Below are 27,118 nucleotides of genomic sequence, written 5' to 3' on the forward strand. Positions count from 1 at the left end.
GCTTTTTTGACTGGAGGAGCAGGTGTTGGTAAAAGTGTAGTAATAAAGGCTTTGTATCAGACTTTGTACAGATATTTTAATCTCAGAGAAGGTGAAAATGCAGATGAGAAAAGGGTACTGTTGTGTGCGTATACTGGTAAAGCAGCTTACAACATCAATGGTTCAACAATATCGACAGCTTTCCATCAAAAATTTAAGCAAAAGGAACAAACTTTAAATTGTGACAAGCTCAACACATTTAGGTCAAAGTATAGAAACCTTTCAGTTGTCATTATAGATGAGATATCAATGGTTAGCAATTCAATGCTAAAGTTTATTGACCAAAGACTTCAAGAACTGACGGGCACAAGAATACCTTTTGGTGGTAAAAGCATCATAGCTGTAGGTGACTTGTACCAGTTAAAGCCAGTGGCAGGATCTTGGATATTTCAAGACCTTACACATGATGCATCTGCTTTAGCAACTAATTTCTGGCAAGATCACTTTTCCATGTTTGAGTTGACTGAGATCATGCGACAAAAGAATGACAATGAATTTGCAGAGCTGTTAAACAGGTTACGTCACAATAAAATGACAGACCATGACAAAGAACAGATCCAACAATGTCAGGTTGATCCAAACTCGGTAACATACCCACAGAATGCACCCCATATATTTGCAGAAAATTGCTTTATGCAAGCATTTAATGACAAAATCATCAATAACATTAATTCTCAAAAAGTTGAAATTTCTTGTCATGACTCAGTTGTAGGAGCAAACATATCACAGGATAGACAAAATGATATTTTGAAAAGACTACCAAGAGATGCCTGTAGTACGATGGGTTTGCACTACTCTTTGATAGTAGTGGTTGGCATGATATATGACTGTTAATATTGATACAGAAGATGGGCTAACTAATGGTGCCTCTTGTGTAGTTAAATATATAGAATACAAGCAAGCTGATACAAATAGACCCAGTATTATATGGGTAAACTTTGACAACAAACGAATAGGCAATGAAAGACGAAAAAAATATCACAATAGAGGTTTTTATCATCACTTAATTGATGACAGTTGGACTCCCATATTTGACATAGAGCGAACATTTCCACTGAGACAAAACACAATTCAGAGAATACAGTTTCCATTACAACCGTCTGCAGGTAAAACTGTTCACAGAGCTCAGGGAACTACTCTTGACCAAGTTGTTATAGATTTGTCACAGCGTAAACCAAGAAAAAATCCACATATCCATTATGTAGCTTTAAGCAGAGTGAGATCTATTAAAAATCTCCATATTTTGAACTTCAATGAACAGGCATTGTCTTTGGATGAACGTGTAGAAGTAGAAATGGAAAGACTTTATTCTAAAGCAAATCTTCAACTCTGTTATGTCCCACTTGACACAGTCAATTCTGATCAACATTTTAAAATAGTCTATAACAATTGTAGATCATTGCACAGACATTTTGAAGATGTAGCAGTAGAGCAGAATATCATGTCGACACATGTGATTGGACTTGCTGAAACAAGATTAGTCCGAAGAGATGAAAATTCAGACTATTCAATAAATGGGTTTCAGCTAATAAGAAATGACCAAAACCAAACAAAACAGAACATCAGACCGTCTCATGGTTTAGCCTTGTATGTTAAAAATGATATCACAGTTTCTAAATGCCATTGCTATAGTACAACGAATTTTGAGTGGATAGTCGTAGATGTAAAACATATGCTAATGCAAATGCAAATTGTGATTCTGTACAAATCACCAGGTCTTTCTTTTCATAGTCCTGTTTCAACTATTGAAAAACAGCTTTTTGAGCACCTCGACTCAGATAAACCATTAGTTATCATGGGAGATTTCAATATAGATGTTTCACAACATGACAGTCTGAAACGATTTATGATCGAAAGATTATGTTGCCAACAAATGATGCATGAACCAACAACCGATCACGGGTCAACAATAGATCTGGTATTTGCAAATTGTAGTGGCAGTGTTGGAACTGTAGAAACATACTGGTCAGATCACAAACTTGTTTACTTTTATACATAACAGTTTTTGCATTATCATTGGAACTAGCCACAAAACTGAATTAAAATCACTTAACAATTTCACCCTCCTGGTATGATGAATGCCAACCTCTCCATATAGAGGTTGGCATTCATAGTGGTTTAACTTTGTTTCAGGGTGGCCACTTGTTACATTTTATTTGCAATATAATTATATGTCTTTGGTCTTATTATAAACATTTTGACAAAGTTTTCCATTTTTTTAAGTTTTAGATGAATTTTTATTGCTGTTGTATTTGTCTTAAGTGTAAAACAGCTTTGATGTAATATCTAACTTTTAAACATACTTGAAATGATAGCAGAGGAACTTTTAAGTTGTTGCATATAGCATAGTAAAGGTTATTATTATAGTAAAATGCATGTGTGTTATGTAATTACATTCTTTTGTATTTGAAAACGTGGTAGGAATTACTCACCTTTGTGTATTTAGTTACTACTTTTCATATGAAATACTAGATACAATCATAGAAATTTTGCTTAGCATGTGGTCGTGTTGATCAAATGTTTTCAGATTCTCGACACATCTTTGGCATCATGGGATGACCTCACATAAGCACTTAATTTTGTACTTCTGTTTGTGAATCACATAACATTTTGCTAACAATTTTACATCTAAACTGGCTGAAAAAAAACATACTTTTTTCTTGTATAACTTAACAGTTAGCCCAATACCTGTTCTCCGATTTACCAGTCTAGTATGGTAAACCTGTCAACCTGAGTTGCTGAGATTCGTTTGTCTGAAATGGCTTTGAAATGCATAGTTTTGCCTTATTGAATTTCCAAATTTCTCTAAGAGGGTCCCGAACCCCACCTGTACTTTCACTCCAATTACGCAGACAAACAAGTAAGGTGTATGCCCACATTTTAACCTGATTTGCTCAGATTTTTTTGTCGGAGATGGCTTTAATGCACCATTTTATCTTGTATAATTTCACGGTGAGGACACCGGACCCCTATCTCTATTTCTGCGCGGGTAATGTGTACATTTCAACCCGATTCTGTCGGATTTTTTGGGTCAAAGATGTGTTAAATTAAAATGCACCATTTTGTCTTTTATAATTTGAAAGTTTCCTGGGGAGGATCTCGAAAACCCATTTTTACCTGTATTCTAATTATGCAGTCGAATAGTGCATACTTTTTAACCTTATTTGCTCATATTTTTTTTTAAGATGGCTTAAAATACACAGCTTTGTCTTGTATAATTTCTAAATTTCTCACCCAACTCTCGACATGTACTCCAATTATGCTGGCGAGTAGTGTGTACATTTTACTCTGATGTGCTCAGATTTTTGTCTAAATCGCTTAAAATGCACAGCTTTATATTGTATAGTGTCAAAAATTTTCAAGGAGGACCACCCCAGATCTCAACTTGTACTCCAATTTATTGCAGGCAAGTTGTATGTGTGTTTTGTTCAGATTTTTTTTTATCTGAAATGACTTAAAATGCACCATTTTGACTTGTAGAATTCCAAATTTTTTCTCAGGATTGGCCCCTGTAACCATGCCTTAATATATGTCACAACTCCATTATGCTTTTTATAGTGAAGAAAAAATGTTCAAATTAATTAATGACTTGTACAGTCGTAGTTTGTACCTATGCCAATATATGCAACACTCATTCCAGAAAAAATTCTGCCTCGGTGTTTTTTTTCAGTTCTGGTTACGGCAATGATTTATAAATCTTTTTTGAGTACACTTCATTAATAATAATTTAGAATCATGTATATATCAAATTTTCTGTTGTCCCCTTTCATGTTTTGTTGTTAGTTATGTTTAATAGTTTTAAAAATGTTTTTGTTGTTAGTTGCTTTTATCATATTAAGACACTGACTATATTATTGCTCAAATGTTCATATTAGTAACAGACAACCCAGCTGCAATAAGAATGAATAGGTGTATGGAAAAAAATACAGATTTTAATCAGTCTGCTTCTGTTAAAAAATTTCTTGGCTGCTGCACTTGTTTACGGTAGTTCTGCACATTTGATAAACTGGAAGTTATAGCATAACTAAAATGTAGAATAAAGCCTGGATCATTTATGAATTAATAGCAGTCTGTGACTAAATTTATTTCAATGGCACTGTTACTATCTTTCTAAAGTTGAAATATGGTATTAAAACATCTGAAACATTTAATAATTCAAAATTAAAATTAACATGAATGTGCGGTTCACTTTAATCATGGTCATATATCTCAAAAATAAGCACATGGACCTATACATTTTATTTCACCACATTATAGATCATATTTTTATAACAGAAGTTTCATTAAAATCTACATTGTAGAAAAATTTCTATTCGTGAAAATGTTATGAAAGTTAAGATTTTCCTGTAGACACCATTATGAAAAATTTGTTGGTCAATCCGAATGTGCAGAACTACCTTAGAAATATTATTATTGTCATAAAAACTTGTCATGCTGTCTTGGAACATACAATTAAATACATAATACAACTTTTGTAAAACAATGCTAATATTAAGTAAAATACTAACATTCAACAATGGTTTAGAACCTTCATTTTATAGAAACATAATGACAAGCCATCACAAAAACATTAAAAGTGAGATACACAAAAATTGTTGTTATTATTAAGTTAAATGTGTTTAACTGGTCATCTACAAACAGTAATAGTATATGATAAAATTTAATGTCTTTGGTATGTAGCATCATGTAGTGGGCCCAACTAAACTCAGGTGAGCGATATAGGGCCATCATGGCCCTCTTGTTTTGAGTTTAGTGATGTTTTTCAACAGTATTTCAGTTATGTAACAGCGGGCAATTGACCTAACCTAACTTGCACTCCTGGATTCTGTACCAGTACTTACTTATTCTCAGTAAGTATCTGCCAACTTCTCCACATGAATCAGAGGTGGAGAATGAATGATTTCAGACACAATGTCTTTTATCAAATTGTCACATACACCTTGCTTGGGGATCAAATCATGGCTCTGTGATCAGTAGATCTGCACTCTTCCTTATTGAGCTAAGCGGTACTCTTGAAAATGTGTAAGGGCAATATTTTTTGATAATGCAGACCTATGTGCATCAACTACATAGAATGGTGATTTGCGATCAGTAGATGTCCACTGTTAGTTGACAGTCATTATTTCTTGTAAAGAGGGTTGACTATCCTGTGAAACTGTATTACAGATTTCCAGTATAGAATGGTTGCACAGGCATGCTCTAACCAAACAATGGTGAGTTTGGCCAGGATACCAAACTCAGACTATAGACTATTCAGACCTATGCCATGGCTGCCACCTCCAAAGGTAGGAACAATATAAGTACACTGGGACCCTGTTATAACGCTGTCATCGGGGTCCAAGGTTCGAGACCCGCGGATCTAGCGGGGTTAAATTTATAACGCGGGTTGATCGTATCAGCGGTAAATGCAATACCCCACCCATCGGTAATGTATAAGACGTATTTTGGACGCTGTTTTATGTTAATAAGAAATAAGAATCGTATAAACGGGACATTTATTTACCTTAAATGCTACTGAAAATTACATTAAAAGAATTATAACGCTGTGTCATCTTCTCATTTTGTCGTGATTCTAAAAGAAAGTTGAAATTGTTTATCCCGGAAGTAAACATGTATAACGCTGTGTGAGGAATGCGCTGTCATGAGAATTACATACGCACTGCAATTGCACTGGGGGTTTATGTAACTAAAAGAGAAAAAACGCGGACAATCTTAAAAGAAATAATTTTGAATACATGAAGAAAATCGATAAATAAGATAGAAAATTGTTAAATCGCCGTCGTTAATATACGATATTAAAAAGGGAGAACATTCTCAATATGGCTTTCAGTGCGTCGAATCTTCGCAAATTCCGACGAACCGAGAATGATCATTATGAAAAACGGCTGCATTTTATTACAAAACTGGGCCTGTTGTTCGGTTTTTATTCACTCGAGTGTTAATGTCATCCACTTAATTGGTGCAAACTTAAACGGTTTGATAGTTGACTGACCGATCTTCCACGCTTGTTAATGCAAACAATCTAATTTTGACACGGTACTGATTGCCTAATTGTCACAGGTCTACATGTATTGAAACTTTAACAAAGGCGATACGCAAACAAGTAAGCTAGCAGCTAGCAAGTTGTCATGGAAAGGTGTTAATGTACACGTACATGTAGTTTTAACGCTGGTTATGATCAAATTAAATAACATCCGCGGATTTTTTTTTTTTTTTTTTTTTTTTTTTTTTTGATTTTTGATTTTTTTTACCCTCTAAAATTTGGGAGCCAAGACGATACAGCGTTATAACGAATACCGCGGTATATCGAGAAGCGTTATAACGGGTTTCGAGTGTATATTAGTTGAAAATCTGTTGCATTTTAGTAGGTATATTCGTTCATTACACACATTTTCAGAAATTGTTAATGTCTCAAACTTTAAAACTGTCCTTTTGACCCACAGTTTATGATATATAATTTGTTGTTCAAATGTCAAATTTATTTAATTTTGCAGTGTGATATCTAATTATAGCAGATTTGTAGATAATTCTCATTCTTTCAGTGTGTTTTTTCTCTTAGTAATACATAGTTACCACTTTTTGTGCATGCCCTCAGATTAATTAATATATTTTTGTAAAAATGTTGGAATAAAGTGACTCAGTAAGTTCTAATCAGTTCAACTTATTAATGAGAAAATACTACTGTAGTCTATAAACTGTTTGCAAAAACTATCAGCTGTGTTGGTTACACAGTAAAAATTGGATATAAATTATGTGGTAGAAGGAATTTAACCATTCTTTATCACATAGATATAACATCTTTGAAATGTTGACTAACATCTAAAGGTACATGTATTCTGCTTTAAGTGGGAAAAAAATGGAATGTTACCTTCCTTTGGTGTAAAACAGTACTAAAACTTATTGATTTAATTCCCAAAAGATTCTAGCATTTTCATTTAATAATTAAAATTTGGTCATATGATGACCTTATATATTTTTTGTGGGAGGTCAGAAGATTTTCATGTCAAGCTAGACTAAAAATTAGTGGTCGATAAAACAAACAATTTATTGGGAATTTTAGTGACCCTCCACAGAAATATGTGGGGTCAGGATGGTAAGTACAGGGACACAGGGAATGCCTCTTTCCTCAATGACCCCACATCTTTTAATGTTGAGTGTTATTAATAAGCCCAATGATAAATAATGTGTATCTTTTATGTTTATGTATTTAAAGGAAACTGTAGAAAGTGCATTACGAAGTTTGTTGGCAGCTCTTCAGAAAGAAGGTGTTGATAACGGTATTAAACAGTTCACAGACAAAGTACTACTGGAAGGAAAACCAAAAAATATTGTTGAGGTTTGATTATTCTCATTTTTAGCTCATCTGATTTTTTGAAAAAAAATGATGAGTTATTGTCATCACTTGAGCGGTTGTCGGCGTCGGCGTCGGCGTCGGCGTTGCCTGGTTAAGTTTTATGTTTAGGTCAGCTTTTCTCCTAAACTATCAAAGCTATTGCTTTGAAACTTGGAATACTTGTTCACCATCATAAGCTGACCCTGTATAGCAAGAAACATAACTCCATCTTGCTTTTTGCAAGATTTATGGCCCCTTTTGTACTTAGGAAATATCAGATTTCTTGGTTAAGTTTTATGTTTAGGTCAACTTTTCTCCTAAACTATCAAAGCTATTGCTTTGAAACTTGGAATACTTGTTCACCATCATAAGCAGACCCTGTACATCAAGAAACATAACTCCATCTTGCTTTTTGCAAGATTTATTGCCCCTTTTGGACTTAGAAAATCAGTTTTCTTGGTTAAGTTTTATGTTTAGGTCAGCTTTTATCCTAAACTATCAAAGCTATTGCTTTAAAACTTGCAACACTTGTTCACCATCATAAGTTGACCCTGTATAGCAAGAAACATAACTCCGTCCTGCTTTTTGCAAGATTTATGGCCCCTTTTGGACTTAGAAAATATCAGATTTCTTGGTTAAGTTTTATGTTTAGGTCAACTTTTTCTCTTAAACTATCAAAGCTATTGCTTTGAAAGTTGCAACACTTGTTCACCATCATAAGCTGACCCTGTACAGCAAGCAACATAACTCCATCCTGCTTTTTGCAATAATTATTGCCCCTTTTGGACTTAGAAAATCATTTTCTTGGTTGAGTATTATGTTTAAGTCAACTTTTCTCATAAACTATCAAAGCTATTGCTTTAAAACTTGCAACAGTTTTTCACCATCATAAGTGGACACTGTACATCAAGAAACATAACTCTATCCTGCTTTTTGCAAGAATGATGGCCCTTTTTAGACTTAGAAAATCATGGGTAGGACAATATTTCTATTACTCAAAAAAAATCAGATGAGCGTCAGCACCCGCAAGGCGGTGCTCTTGTTTAAAGACAGGATTGTAGTCTTCTTAAGTTTGGGTGTACAAAACTGTACATTTTTGGTATGACTTTAGTTTATACTACTCTAGAAATAGTCTGAAAGTTGGGAGCTCAAAAGAAACTATTCTGTTCAAGTCCTTTCCAGCTTGAACCCTGGAATACAGAAAAATTTTGAAGCTTAGTTCAACAATCTTCAGTCCTTAAGATTTAACCACAGTGACAGCCAGGTATATTTTATGACTGGTCTCCAAACCTATAACCTCTGACCCAGAAGTTACACACCCTATTAAATAGAAATATTTTTTGTCTGTTCATTTGCACATGGCATTTATCTTGATCCAAATTTGATGACCAGTCTGCCCCAAAAAATGCAATTCAGGGCACAAATCCTGACAATAAATCTGGATATTATTTAGAGGAAGTCATATTAGAGTTATTGTTCTTTACTGCAAGTTATGCAAATGAAGGCAAAATGAGAAATGAACATTTTTACAGACAGGTCAGTGGAATTTTGGAGGTACACCTCTGGAGTATGTGAAGTCACTTAGTGATGAAACTGATGGTCTCATTGAAATATTCTGTCTTGAAGCTCTTGTTAACCACACTTTCGTAAGTACATTTATGCATGGGCTTTGGTTCTCATAAAAAAATGTACAGTTATAACTTAGTATCTCAAATTATTTGTCTTGAAATGCATGAAGCAATCCAGCTGATTTATGGAAGGTCAGTGGTTCTACCCATGTGCCTAAAACTGTACTTTGAGGGGCACTTTGGGTCTTCCTACACCATCAAAAAGCTGGAAAAAAAGAAGTTGCCATATAACCTAAGATATGTTATTATGACTCGATATGAGCCCAACAAGAAAAAAAAATGACTTTGTGGCTTCCATAGATGAACCTATATGCAGCTGTTGCAATAATATTCCTGTGAAATATTTTGACCCAAAAGGCGAAACATTCCGGAGGTCACACTACTCCAAGTGTCTATGATTGTTTTCATATGTCATGTCATCAGATGAGACACATACAATTAACTAGACATTATCCATAGAAATCTCTTAAGTTCAAAAGTCCAACATTGGAATATTTCAAACAATGTACAAGAAAATCAAAATAGTACTGCATGTATAAGATATATGTCACAGTTTAATAAGTTCCATTTTTTATTGAAAAGTGCAGTGTATATAATTTTATTTCATACCCAGATGGAAAATTACTAAACCATGATTTATTGCTAAATAATCCTCTCACCAAGGTTCAGACTAGTTGCAACTTGGTTAGGAGTAATAAAAGGTTTTGTTATCACCATCTATATAATTTACAGACTTTGTTTGTGTCATTTTATAGAGAGCTGATCAGTGTATGAAGATTGTAGAACTTGGTGGATTACAGATTATGCAGAGAGTTTACCTGGACTTTCATAAGAGTGTTGTGATACGTAGACTTATAGCATGGATCCTGGCCAATATGTCATTGAACATAAACCTACATAAAGCTATAATAGAGGGAGGTAGGTTAGTATGTCAGTCAGTAAATATCTTTGGATGACCAATTCGTGATAGAGAACTCTTGTTCAAAATTTATTTAAAAATCTTTGATTCCTGTAAAACTCTAAAATTTTGTGGCACAGTTTTGAATTTCCACCAAATTTTAATTTTATACATTTCCAGGAAAAACCTTATAAAACTTGAAGTTCCAGTTACTACTATAAGCAACAAAGTACTTATTTATTAATAATGACAAAGCAGCTGTGTACAGGCTGTCTGTACCTTACCATAATTGTATTGCATATATTGATTTAAACAGCTTCATTGTGAATTTTATATCAAACAATAAGTTTTGCTTTATATTGCTACTCTTCAATGGATGTAGCGTAGTTTGTTTTTATGTGACAGTGTATCAGAGCTGTAAAATGTTTTAAAAAATGGTCATGTGGATGAAACGTGTAAAAATGATTTAGAGACATTACAAATGTATTATCACTGCTGCCCTTGTTGAAAAATGTTGGCGTGTATTAAAAGTTTCAAAAACCATTGCTGTTTCAATATAATTACCACTATCAAACTACAAAACTCCATTACCAAAGATTTTACCTGTATCTGTTCCACACATTCTTATTATATCTATGATTTAATACAAAATCGGTCAAAATCCTTAGTTTACATTTCTGTGTTGACAGGATGGGTAGCTGTTTTGCACAGATGGTTGGAAAGTTCCGATACAGCCCTGTTCTTTCACACGGCCCGGGCACTAGCAAATCTTGACAGGGATTGGAAGTCAGAAAATGGCATTCAGGCATTCTACGAAGATGGTGTATACCTGGCTTATCCCGTACATAAGATAATGTAAGTATTGTATAGACATTTAAATGATTTTATACAGGGAAATAAAAAAGTGTTTGGAATAATTTTATTGTATTATATGCCTTGTATTTGTACCAACTCTGTAAACAACACCTTGTAAAAACAAATGTAATCTACCTCCATAAAAATGCAGATATTGCAGAGTTTGTGGTTACAAGTACTTGCCGGATACCTTTGTTTCAATAAGCATCTGAGGCGTCGAAATTCAGAACATCATAGTTCAGCTGTACCTCTTAAAGGAGATTTGCATGTTTTAAACATGTACAGTAAAATCTCTAAAAACTGGACCTTGCCCGGACCTAGTCAAAAGTTGGCTTTTCAGAGGATTTTGGTTTTCAAAGGATTTTAGAGATTTGAGGTACATGGCATTAAGTTTTTCATGTACATTCTAATTTATTTTATCTGTCGGTATTATGTTTAATGTCTTTTAAAAAGTTTTTGTTTTTAAAAGCTGCATTGCACCTCTCTGTTATATATTAAAACTGAAGAACTAAATAAATAGTTAACACAAAAATCTTCTTTTTTAAAATGTCACTTAAGATGAGACTTTAAGATGAAAGGAATGTTTCTCTTTATTATAGAAATCAAATAGATTAGCTCCTCAGTCTGAAATAATTAAGAATATTTATCTTTTTCATATGCTGAAAAAAAGTCTTCTTATGAAAAAGGACTTGTACATTAGCAGATCTATCCAGCCATGATCAGTTAACTGCTGTCTTTTAGGTTAAGATATTTTTCATTTAATAGTTTAACAGCTTACATACACAATTTAAACACACAGATAAGTGTCTTTCATGCCTGGTTAGGTATCATTTGTGATAGATAATTAGAAAACAAAAAATCCTCACCTGTTTGAGATAATGGTTTTAATTATAAAAGACAATACACAATGTTTGACACATATTGTCTGGTATTCAAAGGATATTTTATGTTTAATAATTCTTTGTGGCCATGAAAAATTGACCAGTTTTCAGATTTCAAAGTGTCTGGTATTCACAGTGCTTTTTTGACTGAATGTACAACTGAAAAACCTGGACTTTTGAAAATTGTCTGATTTTTTAGAGGATTACAGTTTCAGAGGGTCAAGTTTTCAGAGTTTTTACTGTAGATTTATCTATAGCAAGTGATTTGATTAAAGTGGTGAGCCTGAGTCAGATCAGTATGGTTGGAGTAACTTTGGTTAGGACTGGAATTACAGGTGTGTTAGCTATGAATTCTAAACAATTCAATGGATTTCAATGAAATTTTACACAAATGTGAAGCATGAGAAGGTATTCCATACAGAAAAGTCTTGTTTCGTAAATACAAGGTAGCAGGCAAGGGCTTTTTGGTATGGGTTAGAGTTTCTGACATCCAATCTATATCTTTTACAATATACAGTGAAACATCGCTCGCTCGAGGTCACATGGGGATGAGCAAAATGCTCGAGTTATCCATGGTTTCGAGCGATCCGAACATTGACGAAGAAAACGAATACGAAGAAAATTGAAGTTTGTTTCGGGATCATTCCAGGAAACAGTGATGCAAAATAATAATACACACGTGACATTTTCAAAATACATATTACAAACGTTAACTATGATAGGCGTTTCAATATGTAATGTAATTTGTAAATGGCACATGTGAAGAAACAACTAAGACTTTTTTCTGTATTTATCAACAAGTCCATATAGAAATTAAATTCTCATTCATTCATTTCATTTATTCATGCATGAAAGGGTATAGGACATACAGGACATGCAAAACAATACACAATATCAAAATATTAAGATCTCATGAATAATTATCTTCTCTATTCCACAGAAAAGATGTAATAAGTATTAACATACTTGCTTAATTTAAACCAAACAGTAATTGATCAGTAAAACGTTTCGTCAACCGTTCACCAATAATTAAGCTCATTATCAGATCAAATATACGACAAACAAACATTTTTAAAATAGGAATAGACCACACAATTCTCATGACTTGTGAAAGTTTTCAATTAACCGGTACATTCTGACCGCCGAAGGTGTGAAAAATTTTGACACCTCAGCTCGAGTTTGCCAGAAGCAACAAAGTGTAAATTAATACACAGGGACCAGGAGTCATGCTCGAGCGATCGAGTACCCAGCCATGGTAATTTCACATAGAAAATAGAACGAAATCGGCCGGGACCACATGAATTGCTCGAGCGAGCCCGTTTGCTTGAGTCATCGATGCTCAAGCGAGTGGTGTTTCACTGTAGACCACATCAGAAACATTCAACACCTTCTAGTGACATCTCTTGTTTTATCTTTCCATCTGGGAAATCTACCCTAGTCTTTTATTATGCCCCCAGCATCTACTGATGCGGGAGGCATATAGTGATTGTCTTGTCCGTTAGTCCGTCCTTCCAAGGTTAACCAAATGGGACCGTTTCATCTAGCATCAATACCCCTTACAAGAATGAATTGATACTAATACAGATGTAAACTGTGACCATTCCTCATCTTCAAACATCACCTGACCTCAGTTTGACCTTGACCTCGTTTTGGACTTAGGTGCAAAATCTATCAACAAGGATGCCACTGGGGGCATCAAGCGTTTATTGAACGCAGCTCCTTGTTTTTGATGTATGTATTTATATTTCAAGTAATAAGAAGGAGAAAGTAAAGACAGATATAGTGTTTGTACATGGTTTGATGGGAGGACCTTTCAAGACATGGAGACAGGAGGATCGCAGACATACAGAAAAGGACTTTGTTGTCACAGATGATTTCAGGCGTAGTCATACCTTCTTCTGGCCAAAGGTACCTTTGTGTTTTCTTAAAGCTATTCGCCCACAGTTCAGATGAAATTTTCACCTTGTTCATTTGCACCTAGGTTGGCATAGAAAGTATATATGACACTGAAAAATGATAAAGTGGGTGAAAATGAAAGTTAGATATTCATAAAAATGCAAGAAGAATGTATATTGTCTGCATTATTTCAAAAACGTTGCAATGGTTTACTACCTTTTGCACAATATTTTTGGTTATTTATAAGAATATCTTGCAGAAATCTTATGTCAATAAGTTTGTATCACTAGTCCCTTTCAGAGTACTCACTTTTTATGGATTTTTGGGAGAAATTATTTTTGGCCTAAAATGTATGGGTTAGTTTCTTTAAAGAAGCATTATTATAAAGTGTGATGGAAGTTGATTAAAAATAGTGGCCTAACACCCTTTAATATATTTGTAAGTGGTAATATTGTAAACATTTTTAGCTCGACTTTTCGAAGAAAAAGTAGAGCTATTGCACTCGCGTCGGCGTCGGCGTTGGTTAAAGTTTTTGATAAAGTCAAATATCTCTGTTACTATCAAAGCTATTGATTTAAAACTTAAAATAGTTATTTACTATCAAAGTCTACACCAGGAGAAACAATCCCCATAACTCTGATTTGAATTATGACAAAATTATGCCCCTTTTTAACTTAGAATTTTTGGTTAAAGTTTTTGATAAAGTCAAATATCTTTGTTACTGTCAAAGCTTTTGACTTGAAACTTAAACTACTTATTTACTATCAAAATCTACACCAGAAGAAACAATCCCCATAACTCTGATTGAATTTTGACAGAATTATGCCTCTTTTTAACTTAGAATTTTTTGTTAAAATTTTTGATAAAGTCAAATATCTCTGTTACTATCAAAGCTATTGACTTGAAACTTAAAATAGATATTTACTATCAAAGTCTACACCAGGAGAAACAATCCCCCTAACACTGATAGAATTTTGACAGATACCCCTTTTTAACGTAGAATTTTTAGTTAAAGATTTTGATAAAGTCAAGTATCTCTGTTACTGTCAAAGCTATTGACTTGAAACTTAAAATACTTATTCACCATCAAAATCTACACCAGATGAATCTGATTTGAATTTTGACAGAGTTATGCCCCTTTTTAACTTAGAATTTTTTTTTAAATTTTTGATAAAGTCAAATATCTCTGTTACTATTAAAGCTTTTGACTTGAAACTCGAAATAGTTATTTTCTATCAAAGTCTGCACCAGGAGACACAATTCACATAACTCTGATTTGAATTTTTACAGAATTATGTCCCTTTTTAACTTGGAATTTTTTTTACTGGCAAAGCTCTAATTCAGAGTCAAGCACTGAGAAAAGTCGAGCGCGCTGTCTTATGGACAGCTCTTGTATGTTGTTTGAATTGTGTCACATACATTTTGTACATAATAGCACACTTTCAGTCACATCTAAACAAAAAATGAGGAAAAGTAATTTGTTAGAAATTGTCCAAGTTATATAGGTTTCAGTGTCCATTAATGTGCTTTCTTGTTGAATTTTTGACCTAACTCATGTTCACTACCTGCCAAGTTGCAGCTCAGAATGTGTATTTGTTTATTTACAATTAGGATTGGTTAGCAAAAGATGTACATAATCTGAGGCTATTGAATGTTGGATATCAGACAGAATTGACGACATGGGACACTAGGCATCCTCTCGAAGCTGAAAAGTAGGTCAGAATTAACTTAAAACTTGGGAGACTTGTGCTGGGAGACATACTGATTCTTGTCTAGTCATTCTGATCTCAAAATTGTATCCACTTCATATTATTTTGTTTGGTTTGAATGATTTTTAATTCTAATATGCTTTTCTCTGTTAAAACACTCTTACACTAGAATGACATTGCGTTCATGTGCAATGACAATGTTTTTGTTTGCGACCAAGAAAGACTGCTTCTATATCTTATCTACTGTTTTAGATTAAGGGCATATTAGAATCGAAATACTTTATACCAAAACCGTATTTTAACACTATTTATACACTTGGGTGGTAAAACGTCGTACAAATAATTTCACTAGTGAAATTATTACACCCAACATATAACCGCCCATCGTGCATAAATAAGTGTTAAACACTCTTTTGCTATAAATTATTTTATAAATAAATTTGCACATTGTCAAACTAATGTGATAGAAATGCAGAATGCAACTTTCATTCTTTTCAGTACAAGTTCAAGGTTGTACAGTAAAATCAAATGTCACATAGATTGTATTTAGAGTTTGCTTTACAGGATTTTCAATTTTCTCGACATAAATGTTATAGGGTCATTGTCAAGGTGGTTTGAGAAGATCATACACCAACAGAATTTCATGTCGGCTCCATATGTTTCAAACTAATTAAAAGATTTTGAATAAATAGCATTCACCATAAAACCAACAAAAAAACCAACATCATTAAACTTTCTGTAGAAATGAAGAAGTGTTGGGAGACATGCACGTTTTTCGTAAGGAATTAGGCCAACTGAATATACAGACCAGTGCACTTCTCAAAATCTAACTAGCTTTATCAAGCTCATACTTTATTATTTTCAGGAGGACATTATCCAGTAGGAGTATGGAACTTCTTGAGAAGTTAGAGAGAGCGGACATAGGGAATAGACCTGTTATATGGGTCGGGCACTCTATGGGTGGTAAGTTTTCACATATATTTACTCATACTCTTATTGATTAGTGATCTATGTTCGAGTTATCTAGTGTGGACCTGGATGGTGCGAAGTTTGCATGAGATCTAGGCATAATGAATGACACCAAAGGATATCACCCATGTTTGAACCAAGAAAGCCACCCAGTATCTTAGTGTTGGTATGTTAAAGTATATCAGGCTCTGGTTCCTATTCAGTGTGTAAGTTGTTGAAAACTTGTTTTTCCACAAGAAGCAGCAATTATAATGCTTGGAATTCTTAATTTTTTGTAGGATTATTAATAAAGGAGATACTGAATGTGGCCAGCATGGAAAAGAGATTCTCCAAAGTCTTAGACAACACAATTGGTGTCGTGTTTTATAGCGTACCTCATCGTGGATCAGCTCTTGCAAAGATCAGCAACCGTGCCAAGTACATGGTGTTTCCTTCCATAGAAGTGCAGGAACTAAACGAAGGTATGGGTTCTGGTGACATATAGCTATCAGTTGTCAATGTACATTTAGTCTTCAGAAAGTCATAGGTCAGTTTTGGGGCGAAAAGTCTCAGTTGTACCTGTCAGCAGCAGTTCTTAGATTCATTGTTTACGAAAATACTGGGGCTGATAACATACTCGTATATACAATTCCATTTATGGGAAAAGACCTACCAATAATTTCTTAGTTATATTTTAACAAAAAAACAGAAAGAAAAGAAATGTGGTTTGAAGAAATAATTTTCCGCAGATTATAGTGGTGGTGTATGACCTAATTCATGGTGTATAATACTAGCAAAATGTGATATAGAATGATGTGCTTGGAGATTTCAGTAAGACACTGCAAACATTTTTTTGAAAATATGTTCTACAGAGTTAAACAATTCTAGGGATGATACACATTTTCGATACAGTAGAATCCCACTAATAAGACCATCAAAGGTTCTTTAAAAAATGGCCTAAATACACACAAGGTCAAAAAATGGGTTTCTAGCAGAAGCTTTTGATATTTTCAGTTCAGAAGCTGCTAGTCTGATTTTGAAAGAATTTCATTGAAATGTTGCTCCCAAGACAAATTATTGGTTCAAGTTATTCAAACTGGTCAAAAATGTATAGGCATAGTCAAATTTTGTAGTTCTATATCTATATAAATGTAGTTTTCTTGTCCCAAAACACTGGCAAGTTTCAAAGAAGGTTCACAGATATTTTTCTTGTGCTACCCTACCAGATTTTTAAGCAAACTGTGAAAATACCTTAGCGATCTAGGACTATCATCGCCCTTGTTTTTAGCTTGACTTTTCAAAGAAAAAATAGAGCTGTTGCACTCGCCCAGGCGTCTGTTAAAGTTTTTGATAAAGTAATATACGGTTGTTACTATCAAAGCTATTGATTTGAAACTTGAAAGTTATTTACTATGGAATTATACACCAGGACAAACAATCTCCATAACTCTGATTTTTGACAGTTATGTCCCTTTTTAACTTACACGATGGTAAAATTCAACAACAACACGTGAATATTTATCAACGTTTCAGTGCTTACGCCTTCATCAGGATAAATATATAATTTTTTTTTTTTTTTTTTTTTTTTTTTTTAACTTGGAAATTTTTAGTTAAAATTTTATAAAGTTTTTACTGGCAGAGCTCTAATTCAGAGTCAAACACTGAGAAAATTCGAGCGTGCTGTCTTCCAGACATCTCTTGTTATATTAAAGTTTGGCCACTCAACTACTTCAAAATTGTGGGTTGGATTTCAACGAAACTTAAGGCTTGTAGATGCCAATGGGAATATCGACTTTGCGGGTACTTTTTAAGGCAGAACGAAGTCGCTGCCTTAACACTTTCCCTTCGAGCTGTATATTTTCAGTCACTACTACAGCATGTGACAGATTGTAGCATACTGCATTCTACAAATAATAGAAGAAAAAGAATGAAAATGTATGACTTTTCTTTCAAGCATGAATTTCAGCATTTACAGCCCAAGATTCATTCTAAATTCCAGGATGCATGGTGAGTTTCGCCAGCAGTGATGAAAACAACGATGCTTGCATCAAGTATGCAAGAATGTACTGTCTCTACTGATCTGTAAATCGTAATTAGTAGCAAACAGATCAGTCCATCAGAACATTTTGTATTTCAGACAATGAAAAGTTGATGGATTTGCAAAAACGATTTCTTCATCTTCATGAACAGTATGATATACCAGTACTGAGTTTTGGAGAGACAGAGAAAACTAGTATCAAAATGAACATGAAAGTTCATGTAGTTCCTCCAGAGTCATCTGGTAAGTTTTTAGCAATGCTCAGGTGAGTTATTGTGATCGCTCGATGTCCGTCGTTTGTCTGTCAACATTTAGCTTGTGTATGCGATATTGGCTGTGTTTTTCAACTGATCTTCATGAAATTTTTTCAGAATGATAACCTTGATGAAATCTAGGCCGAGTTCGAAAATGGGTCATCTGGGTTCAAATACTAGGTCACTAGGTCAAATCAAAGAAAAACCTTGTGTATGCGATAGAGGCTGTATTTTTCAACTGATCTTCATTAATTTTTTGTCAGAATGATAACCTTGATGAAATCTAGGACAAGTTCAAAAATGGTTCATCTGGGGTTAAAAACTAGGTCACTAAGTCAAATCAAAGAAAAACCTTGTGTATGCGATAGAGGCTGTATTTTTCAACTGATCTTCATGAAATTTTGTCAGAATGATTACCTTGATGAAATCTAGGCCGAGTTTGAAAATGGGTAATCTGGGGTCAAAAACTAGGTCACTAGGTCAAATCAAAGAAAAACATTGTGTATGCGATAGAGGCTGTATTTTTCAATTGATCTTCATGAATTTTGGTCAGAATGATTGCCTTGATGAAATCTAGATCATTTAGGAATATGGGTCATCTGGGATCAAAAACTAGGTTACTAGGTCAAATCAAAGAAAAACTGTGTATGCAATAGGGGCTGCATTTTACGCGGATCTTCATGAAATTTGATCAGAATGTTTGTCTGGATGAAATCTAGGTCGAATTTGAATATGGGTCATCTAGGATCAAAAACTAGGTCACTAGGTCAAATTAAAGAAAAACCTTGTGTATGCAATAGGGGCTGCATTTTACACTGGATATACATAAAATTTAGTCAGATTGATTGCCTTGATGAAATTTAGGTCAGATTATAATATGGGTCGTCTGTGGTTAAAATCTAGGTCACTAGGTCAAATCAAAGAAAAACCTTGTGTATGCGATAGAGACTGTATTTTTCAATTGATCTTCATGAAATTTGGTCAGAATGATAGCCTTGATGAAATTAAGGTCACGTTTGAATATGGGTCATCTGAGATCAAAAACTAGGTTGCTAGGAAAAATCAAGGAACAAGGAGCTGCGTTCAATAAACGCTTGATGCCCCCGGTGGCATCCTTGTCGATACAAAGCAACCCAAGTCCAAAATGAGGTCAAGTTCAAGGTCAAACTGAGGTCAGGTGATGTCTGAAGATGAGGAATGGTCACAGGTTACATGTGCATTAGTATCAAGTCGTTCTAGGAAGGGGTATTGATGCTAGACGAAACGGTCCCATTTGGTTAACCTCGGACGGACGGACAAACGGACAGGACAATCACTATATGCCTCCCGCATCAGTAGATGCCGGGGGCATAAAAACGTTTTGTAAGCAATAGAGGCTGTAATTTTCAATTCAGGTTCATGAAATTTGATCAGAATGATTGCCTTGATGAAATCTAGGTCAAGTTCGAATGTAGGTTACCTTGGCTCAAAAACTAGGTCACTAGGTCAGATTGAAGAAAATACTTGTTTCTACTTCAAGAGACCACATTTTTGGTCCAATCTTAATGAAAATTGGTCAGAATATTTGTTTCCATGAAATCACTAGGTCAAACATGTTTACAGTTATGGTGTGTTTCTCAGGTGAGCGACCTAGGGCCATCTTGGCCCTCTTGTTTCTCAAGCAAGGTAATCATTTTTATACACCTATCTGAAAGAGCGGGGCTTACTATGTGAACACCCACCACAGGCGGGCTGTCGGTTTCCAAAAGCATGTCCGCTCTCTAAGTCGAACAGTTTTCATCCGATCTTCACCAAACTTGCTGACAATGTTTGTGGGCATAGTATCTCAGCCAAGTTCGATAACCACCAAAATCGCCCCAGACCCTTGAATTACTAGAAATCTGCGAAATTAGCCTTGTACGTTCAAACAGTTTTAATCCGATTGACAGTTTCATCCCACATGGAAACTCACAGATAACTTGATTCCTTCTTATTCTTTTTTTGCGTTAACAAGGCATACAACATCAACACTATTACGTTTATGATACATAACTGAATATTTGGGCATATTTTGTGACAGTCTGGCACTCTTGTTATGCTGAAGCTTAAAAAAAGATTCAAAGTCGAGGTTAAATTTCATTAATTTCTATAATGTTGGCATTTTTTTGTTTTATTTCAGCATCCTATTTGGTCAAGTTTTTGTATGTAAGCTGGTATCTCAGTAACCACTAGTAGGAATGGAGTTCAATAATTCTATTTTGCCGTTTTACAGAATTATTTGGTATCTCAGAACCCACATATTGGGATGGATTGAAACTTCACACTTGTTCAGTCATGATCTGACATGCAGTGCACGGGTTCCATAACTCTTCTTAGCATTTTTACAAACTTGCGCTCTTTTTTCAAATTCAAAATGTTTGGCTAAGTTTTTGTATGTAAGCTGGTATCTCAGTACTCACTAATGGGAATGGATTGAAACTTCACACTTGTTCACTGTGGTGATCTGACATGCACTGCATAGGGCTCTCTCTTTTGCATTTTTACAAAATTATACCATTTTTTCAGCTTTTATATTCATTCAATTGACAAGGCTATTGAATAGTAGAGTTGCTGTCCTCCAACAGCTCTTGTTTTTATAATTGTTATATATTTTAGATATAAAATGCATAAGTGAAGGACGGTCTGATTTTCTCATCTGTGAGTCAGAGTCATATGTTGCTTCCACTTATCTGTTTTCAGACCCTGGTTGCGGTGAGTTCCATGCTATGGAGACAAACCATATCAATATTTGTAAACCTAAGGACACCCAGGCGGACCTTTATCTTCTTACAATTTCGTTTATCAGAAAGTGTATTTTTCATCATAATGTAAGAGAGGCTGTGAGCAAGGCTAAAGATAAACTTGATCTAAAGCTTGATTCATGATGGGAGACATGAGTTTAGGCTACTCTTAAAATAAAGTGATTGCTCAATTTATGGAAAACTTCCTAAATTGTGAACTCTGAAATCTTTCCAAATCGCCAGTTGAACAAAATACTATTTTGAGAACATTATTGGTTCAAGTGTGGCCAGGTATCATTCTTTTATTAGTTTGGAGTTTGTGAAAAAAATTGTAGCAGCATCCTGAACAGTTGAAGAAAACTGAAGCGTATGAGAGTTGGAAGTAAAACAGTTTGAAGTCTAGTAATACTGCAAAGTCTGTGTTCAAAAACAGTTTCATTGGTGCAAGGTGACACTGAATTTTAGGGGTAAAGTTATGTATATACTTAATTTTTGTGTGTATACACTACGAAAATTTTAAGTGAAAAATATACATTATGTTCCACATTTAAACCTGTACAGAGTTGTTATTGTTCTAGTATGCTATCTTATTTCTATTAGCCTTCAGGACCGAGTTTTTCGAAACTTTATCAGTTGGTTAAGCTGTCTGCTTAATGACTTTGTTCTTTATCTGCCCATAATATACTGATGAAAATATACTGGTTATAGATGTAGATTTTATTTTTAGTGCAACTGGTGTATTGGAAATAGGAAAAGTTTTAAGACACATTAACCAGTGGATAAAGTTTTGAGCAACTTGGTCCAGAAGCTTAGTGAAATTCCTACCTCTTGCAGTATTACTGTCCTCTGCCTTTTTCAAACAAAAGAAGGTTGGGTGGGGGGGGAAGGTGAAGAGATTAAAGTGGGCAGAGTTCGTCACACTTCTTACCCAGTCCATAACTCTCCATCTATGAAGGAATTTTGAAATACCGCAACTTGGCACAAATGTTCCTCATAATGAGAGATGTGCACAAGAAATAGACCCTAGCTCAAAAGTAAAGGTCACACTGGTATGTGAAATGTTAATAAGATGTGATAGTGCAATACCAAGACCTGTAGCTCCAATGTCAAGGTCAATCTTACATTTGGCATGAAATATATTTTGTGAATAATGTCTTGAGGCAGGGACGTTGGTAACTCATACAATATCTTGTTAAAATGTGTTGGAATGGAACTTAAGATCTGATACAATTTATTAGTACATTTATATACCATCAGCAGCTTGTCATATTGAGATATGGGGTAAGTGATTGAAACACACAAAGTCAAGATATATTGAAGGGGATAATACTAAAGAAACACTCTTATCTGTTGTGTACACATTTTTATTAGCTAGCATTGTTAAGAATTACTGTTTAACCCATTTCAAGTATTTGTTTATCCATTTTAAATGCTGCTGTGTGATAAAGGCAAGATATTCTGTGTCCGACTACTGCAAATATATATTCTCCTTGCTGTATTGTCACTTGTTGTTGTGACCTTTGCTTTCAAGGTCAAACTGTTACATGTATATAACATAATATTCAAGTTACAATAGACCCAAAATAGAGGTCCTTTTATATCACAGTTAAAAGGTAAAAACTGTATCACAGTAAATAGAATACCACTTTTTCTTTTGACTGTCACGTTGATGTGATTTAAGATTTTGGTGCTTGTTAATCCCATGGGTATATTTTAACCAGAATTTTTTTAATTGATTCGTTTTTCTTGTTGCATAAAAAATATTAAATAAAACTTCAGTGCTATGATAAAGTGTTCCTGGTTTTTAAATTCTGGCTGTAGATCCAACTGTATTTTGAAACTTTTGTCTACTGATGTCCATTCTTAACCAGTTCTACCCCCTACCCCTCACTCTGTTACCCAACACAACAGCTCCACTTTCAGAGTATCTTTCCAACTTTACCTGGATAAGGCACTTTGAAATTTTCTGATCCCGAGAAATCAAACTGTTGTATTTACATGAACTTTACAAACAAACCAACTGCACTAATCATATTCACCAGACTAAAAGCTACACATAAAGCTGGATGTGGGAGGTTAACTAATAGTGGCTGATAATTTTTCAGCAATTTTAATTGCATTCGCATTTATTCAGTTCTCCTGCTCTGCTAGCCCTGTGTATTTTTCACTTATTTCCCACAGTTTCTTGGCTAGGCCCATATCTTTACTCAAATCTGAGCTCTGGTCCTCGGCTTCCTGGCAATCAACATAATACTTCCCTGATACTCCTTCCAGGTCCTCACTCACTGAGCAATATATTGAGGTCTGAGCCCCCTCCTCGGCAGTCTGTAGCAGAAAATTAAAAGCTGATTTAATACATACTATAAATGAGCTGTGCCATGCGAAAACCAATATAGTGCATTTGCAACCAGCATGGATCCAGACCAGCCTGCGCATCCGCTAGTCGCAAAACCACTATGTTGGTTTTCTCATGGCATGGTTTAAATAATGGTAAACATATATCTGACATGAACAGCTGATTTTACAATATTTCTAAACAAGAGGGCCATGAAGGCCCTGTATCGCTCACCTGACCTATTGACCTAAAGATCATCAAGATTAACATTCTGACTATGTTTCATGAAGATATGGTCATAAATGTGGTCTCTAAAGTGTTAACTAGCTTTTCTTTTGATTTGACCCGGTGACCTAGTTTTTGACCCCACATGACCCAGATTCAAACTTGACCTAAAGATCATCAAGATTAACATTCTGACTTCTGAAGTTTCATGAAGATTAGGGGTGTAACGATACATCGAACTATCGATGCATTGCGATACTAAGTGTCCCGATAGCATGCATCGATAGAAAAGTCACGATCCAATAACAATCGCCGATAGTTCCTTCAACAATCGATAGTTTCGATATTTTGAAATTTTAGTAAATACAGAAATAATTTATAATTTATAAACCAAGAAACAGAGCCAGCTTTCATTTGCGCCTCGGAAAATGTTTACGTCTCCATTACAATAATTACCCTCACGGAATTTAACTACCATAAAGGACTGAGAAGTCTGGAGATAATTAATAAATTTAGTTTCTTAGAAACTTTGATTAAATAATATTAAAAACCTGTTAATCTTAGATGAGAAAATGTACTATGGACATGGAGAAAGAAGGATACTTGTATTATACAGCAAACTGTTCGGTAGGGCCCTTCATTTAGTGCTGGTACACCTTAAACCGATCCGTTAATTTTCGTCTTTTTCGATGCTTTGGGTTATTAAACATGTTGACACTTGCAACAAAATGGCCGATTCGTTTGAGTATACCTTGCATAGGTTTATTGTTTTACTTATTGTTCCAAAGCTAAGGAAGTCAAGACATATTTAATGTTAGAATCATTTCTGTCCATTTCATTTATACAAACATCTCAATGTGTGTTAACAGCAATTATAAACAGTGCCGTCTCTTACACTGTGTAACAATGCCAGTTGGTAGCTTTACTGTATAAAATAGGATGGCCGATAACTATTGCAATAGTATCGCAATAGTAACCTGCAATAGAATAGTATCGCAATAGTTTTTAAGCAATATCAATAGTATTGCAATAGTCAAAATTGGCCTCAATAGTCACCCCTAATGAAGATACAGTCATAAATGTGACCTCTTGAGTGTTAACAAGCTTTTCCTTTGATTTGACCTGGTGACCTAGTTTTTGAACCCAGATTACCCAATATTGAACTCTTCCAAGATCTTATTGAGGGTAACATTCTGACCAAGTTTCATTAAGATAGGGCCAAAATTGTGACCTCTAGAGCGTTAACAAGCTTTTCCTTTGTTTGATCTGGTGACCTAGTTTTTGACCCAATATCGAACTCGTCCAAGATTTTATTGAGGGTAACACTTTGACCAAGTTTCATTAAGATTGGGCCAAAATTGTGACGACGGACGACGGACGGACACAGGGCGATCACAAAAGCTCACCTTGAGCACTTCGTGCTCAGGTGAGCTAAAAAGTATTGTCAAATTCAAAGTGACCTTTACAGCATAATTACTGAACAGCAATATTACACAATTACTGAATGGCTTACAGGTCAGTAGTCAACACTATTGCCCTTGAGCGAATAGTAGTAAGTACTGACCAGCAAGCCATTCAGTAAGTGTTTTACTACATGACATTATAAATTGATTTTCACAATTTAATTTTTAAACCGTTGGCTTAATACCGGTAGTCAAGTCAAGGTGCTGAATGACCGATTATATAACACACTTCTGACAGGCAATTTACAGTCAAACTTTGTTCGCTTGAACACCATCCTTCATTCAAACTTAATGTCAGGTCTTGGCAAAATTTATATATAATGTATACTATTGTAACGCTCCACTACCAATAACTCTTAACTTACTTTGCCTGTCTCGTCAAGTTCGAATGAACAAAGTTTGTCTTTATATAATGAGTCATGTAATAATATATTAAGATAATGGGTTCAATTGTTAGTGCAGTGAGCATTTATTAAGGATTAGTGGTTACAGACAAAATATACATATCTTTTGTCAATATTTTAGTTATATCAAGCAGTACTAATAAACTTTGATAATTTGGCAGTTGAGTCCAATAAGTCCAGGTGTGTTCAAAGATAATCAGTCATAGATCTATTGTAAAGCAAATATTGGATTTACCTGTATTGGAAAATAAACAGTGTCGATTGTATTGAGGTCAACTGCCACATTATCGAAGTTTATTAGTAACTTTTCAGAAAGGTCACTTGAAATCTGCTCTGGCATGTAAGTGATAATAACAATCAGGCCATATCTATCAATATACTTAAACTTTGATTTTGACTTAGTTGCAAGAAAGTTTTATCTGTCAAAAACTGTTACAAGTCTTAAAGTGACCTATCCTAAGATTAACCTAACAGATTGATTAACTTACCCTAGCATCAGATGTTCTTGTTTTCTAGATAAAACTTGCATATTATACATGTTCTAGCAGACCTTTAAAATTCAGTTTTATTTTGAATTTAAAACCTCTGTAAAAGTTTTCTTTTTTTCATAAGCCAACTTTCCAGCTTTAAAGATGGAGATGGAGAAAGACGTCAGAAAAGGATCATCACTTTGGTAGAACAAACGACCTATCACAAGCCAAATGTTGGATTCTTTACAAGAAAGAATTTGGCCCCATCTTAAATTTAACCCTACTCTGGGAAAGGGAAAATGGAACAAAAAGTCCTTGGCCAGAGGCCCACCGACTGAAATATATTTATTTTTAATACATGATCATGCAGACCAAAACAGATGGTAATAATGACAGCAATTGCATATAATGTAGCGTTGTAAAACATTTACATGACCTGTCTGTAAGACGGCCAATGCTCAATTATTCAATTTCAAATTGTTGTCCCAGAAGCCGGAATATTACCCTAAATGTTAAAAATATCAACAGAGCTTCAACCCAGTTTCTGCATTAGTTTTGGAGATAGTAACTTGCATGCAAAATTTTAACAGCTGTTAAGTTCAAAAGAGGACATAATTTTGCAAAATACGTGTCAGAGTTATGGGACTCTGGTGCTATGACCTAGTTTTATTAACCCGAAGAAATGTGTGAAGTTTCAAACCAATATTTGCATTAATTTTTGAGATAGTAACTTGCATGCAAAACTTTAACCAGGATTTTGTAAGCCCAAAAGGAGGCATAATTTGGCCAAAGTACATGTCAAAGTTATGGGACTTCATGCTATCACCTAGTTTTATAACCCGAAGACAGGTAAAGTTTCAATCCAATATCTGGATTACAGAATTATGGGAATTGACCCAGTCAGGTTGGTAATTGACCTAGAAAAAGAAAAAGTAAGTTTCTAAGCTATATATGCCTTTGAAAGATAGCTATACATACTTGCA

The 27,118-nt window shown here is 34.6% G+C and overlaps 2 protein-coding genes across 18 annotated transcripts in view; one reads left to right on the forward strand and one right to left on the reverse strand.

The window, feature by feature from the left end:
• Positions 1 to 27,118, forward strand: part of LOC123547420 (protein SERAC1-like) — a 59,016-nt gene that overhangs the window by 18,766 nt on the left and 13,132 nt on the right. Inside the window, exons 7-17 of one of the 3 annotated variants that reach the window (XM_053551670.1) lie at positions 5,206 to 5,324; positions 7,253 to 7,375; positions 8,905 to 9,018; positions 9,756 to 9,918; positions 10,588 to 10,753; positions 13,386 to 13,542; positions 15,142 to 15,242; positions 16,105 to 16,202; positions 16,487 to 16,669; positions 18,325 to 18,468; positions 26,278 to 26,409. In XM_053551670.1, coding sequence (XP_053407645.1) covers positions 5,206 to 5,324; positions 7,253 to 7,375; positions 8,905 to 9,018; positions 9,756 to 9,918; positions 10,588 to 10,753; positions 13,386 to 13,542; positions 15,142 to 15,242; positions 16,105 to 16,202; positions 16,487 to 16,669; positions 18,325 to 18,468; positions 26,278 to 26,342 — 1,433 coding nt within the window. In that variant the 3' untranslated portion in view covers positions 26,343 to 26,409. Of the gene's footprint in view, positions 1 to 5,205; positions 5,325 to 7,252; positions 7,376 to 8,904; positions 9,019 to 9,755; positions 9,919 to 10,587; positions 10,754 to 13,385; positions 13,543 to 15,141; positions 15,243 to 16,104; positions 16,203 to 16,486; positions 16,670 to 18,324; positions 18,469 to 21,197; positions 22,435 to 26,277; positions 26,410 to 27,118 lie in introns of those variants that run through there. The other 2 variants (XM_045334506.2, XM_045334507.2) reach the window with 2 other exon arrangements.
• Positions 22,582 to 27,118, reverse strand: part of LOC123547421 (retinol dehydrogenase 12-like) — a 46,584-nt gene continuing 42,047 nt past the window's right edge. For 6 of the 15 annotated variants that reach the window (XM_053551671.1, XM_045334510.2, XM_045334511.2 and 3 more), the window contains exon 7: positions 22,582 to 23,563. In XM_053551671.1, the coding sequence (XP_053407646.1) occupies positions 23,369 to 23,563 (195 nt within the window). In that variant the 3' untranslated portion in view covers positions 22,582 to 23,368. The remainder of the gene's footprint in view (positions 23,564 to 27,118) is intronic. The other 9 variants (XM_045334516.2, XM_045334515.2, XM_045334517.2 and 6 more) reach the window with 4 other exon arrangements.

This window comes from Mercenaria mercenaria, chromosome 9 (genome assembly GCF_021730395.1).
Source record: "Mercenaria mercenaria strain notata chromosome 9, MADL_Memer_1, whole genome shotgun sequence".
Lineage (NCBI taxonomy): Eukaryota > Metazoa > Mollusca > Bivalvia > Venerida > Veneridae > Mercenaria > Mercenaria mercenaria.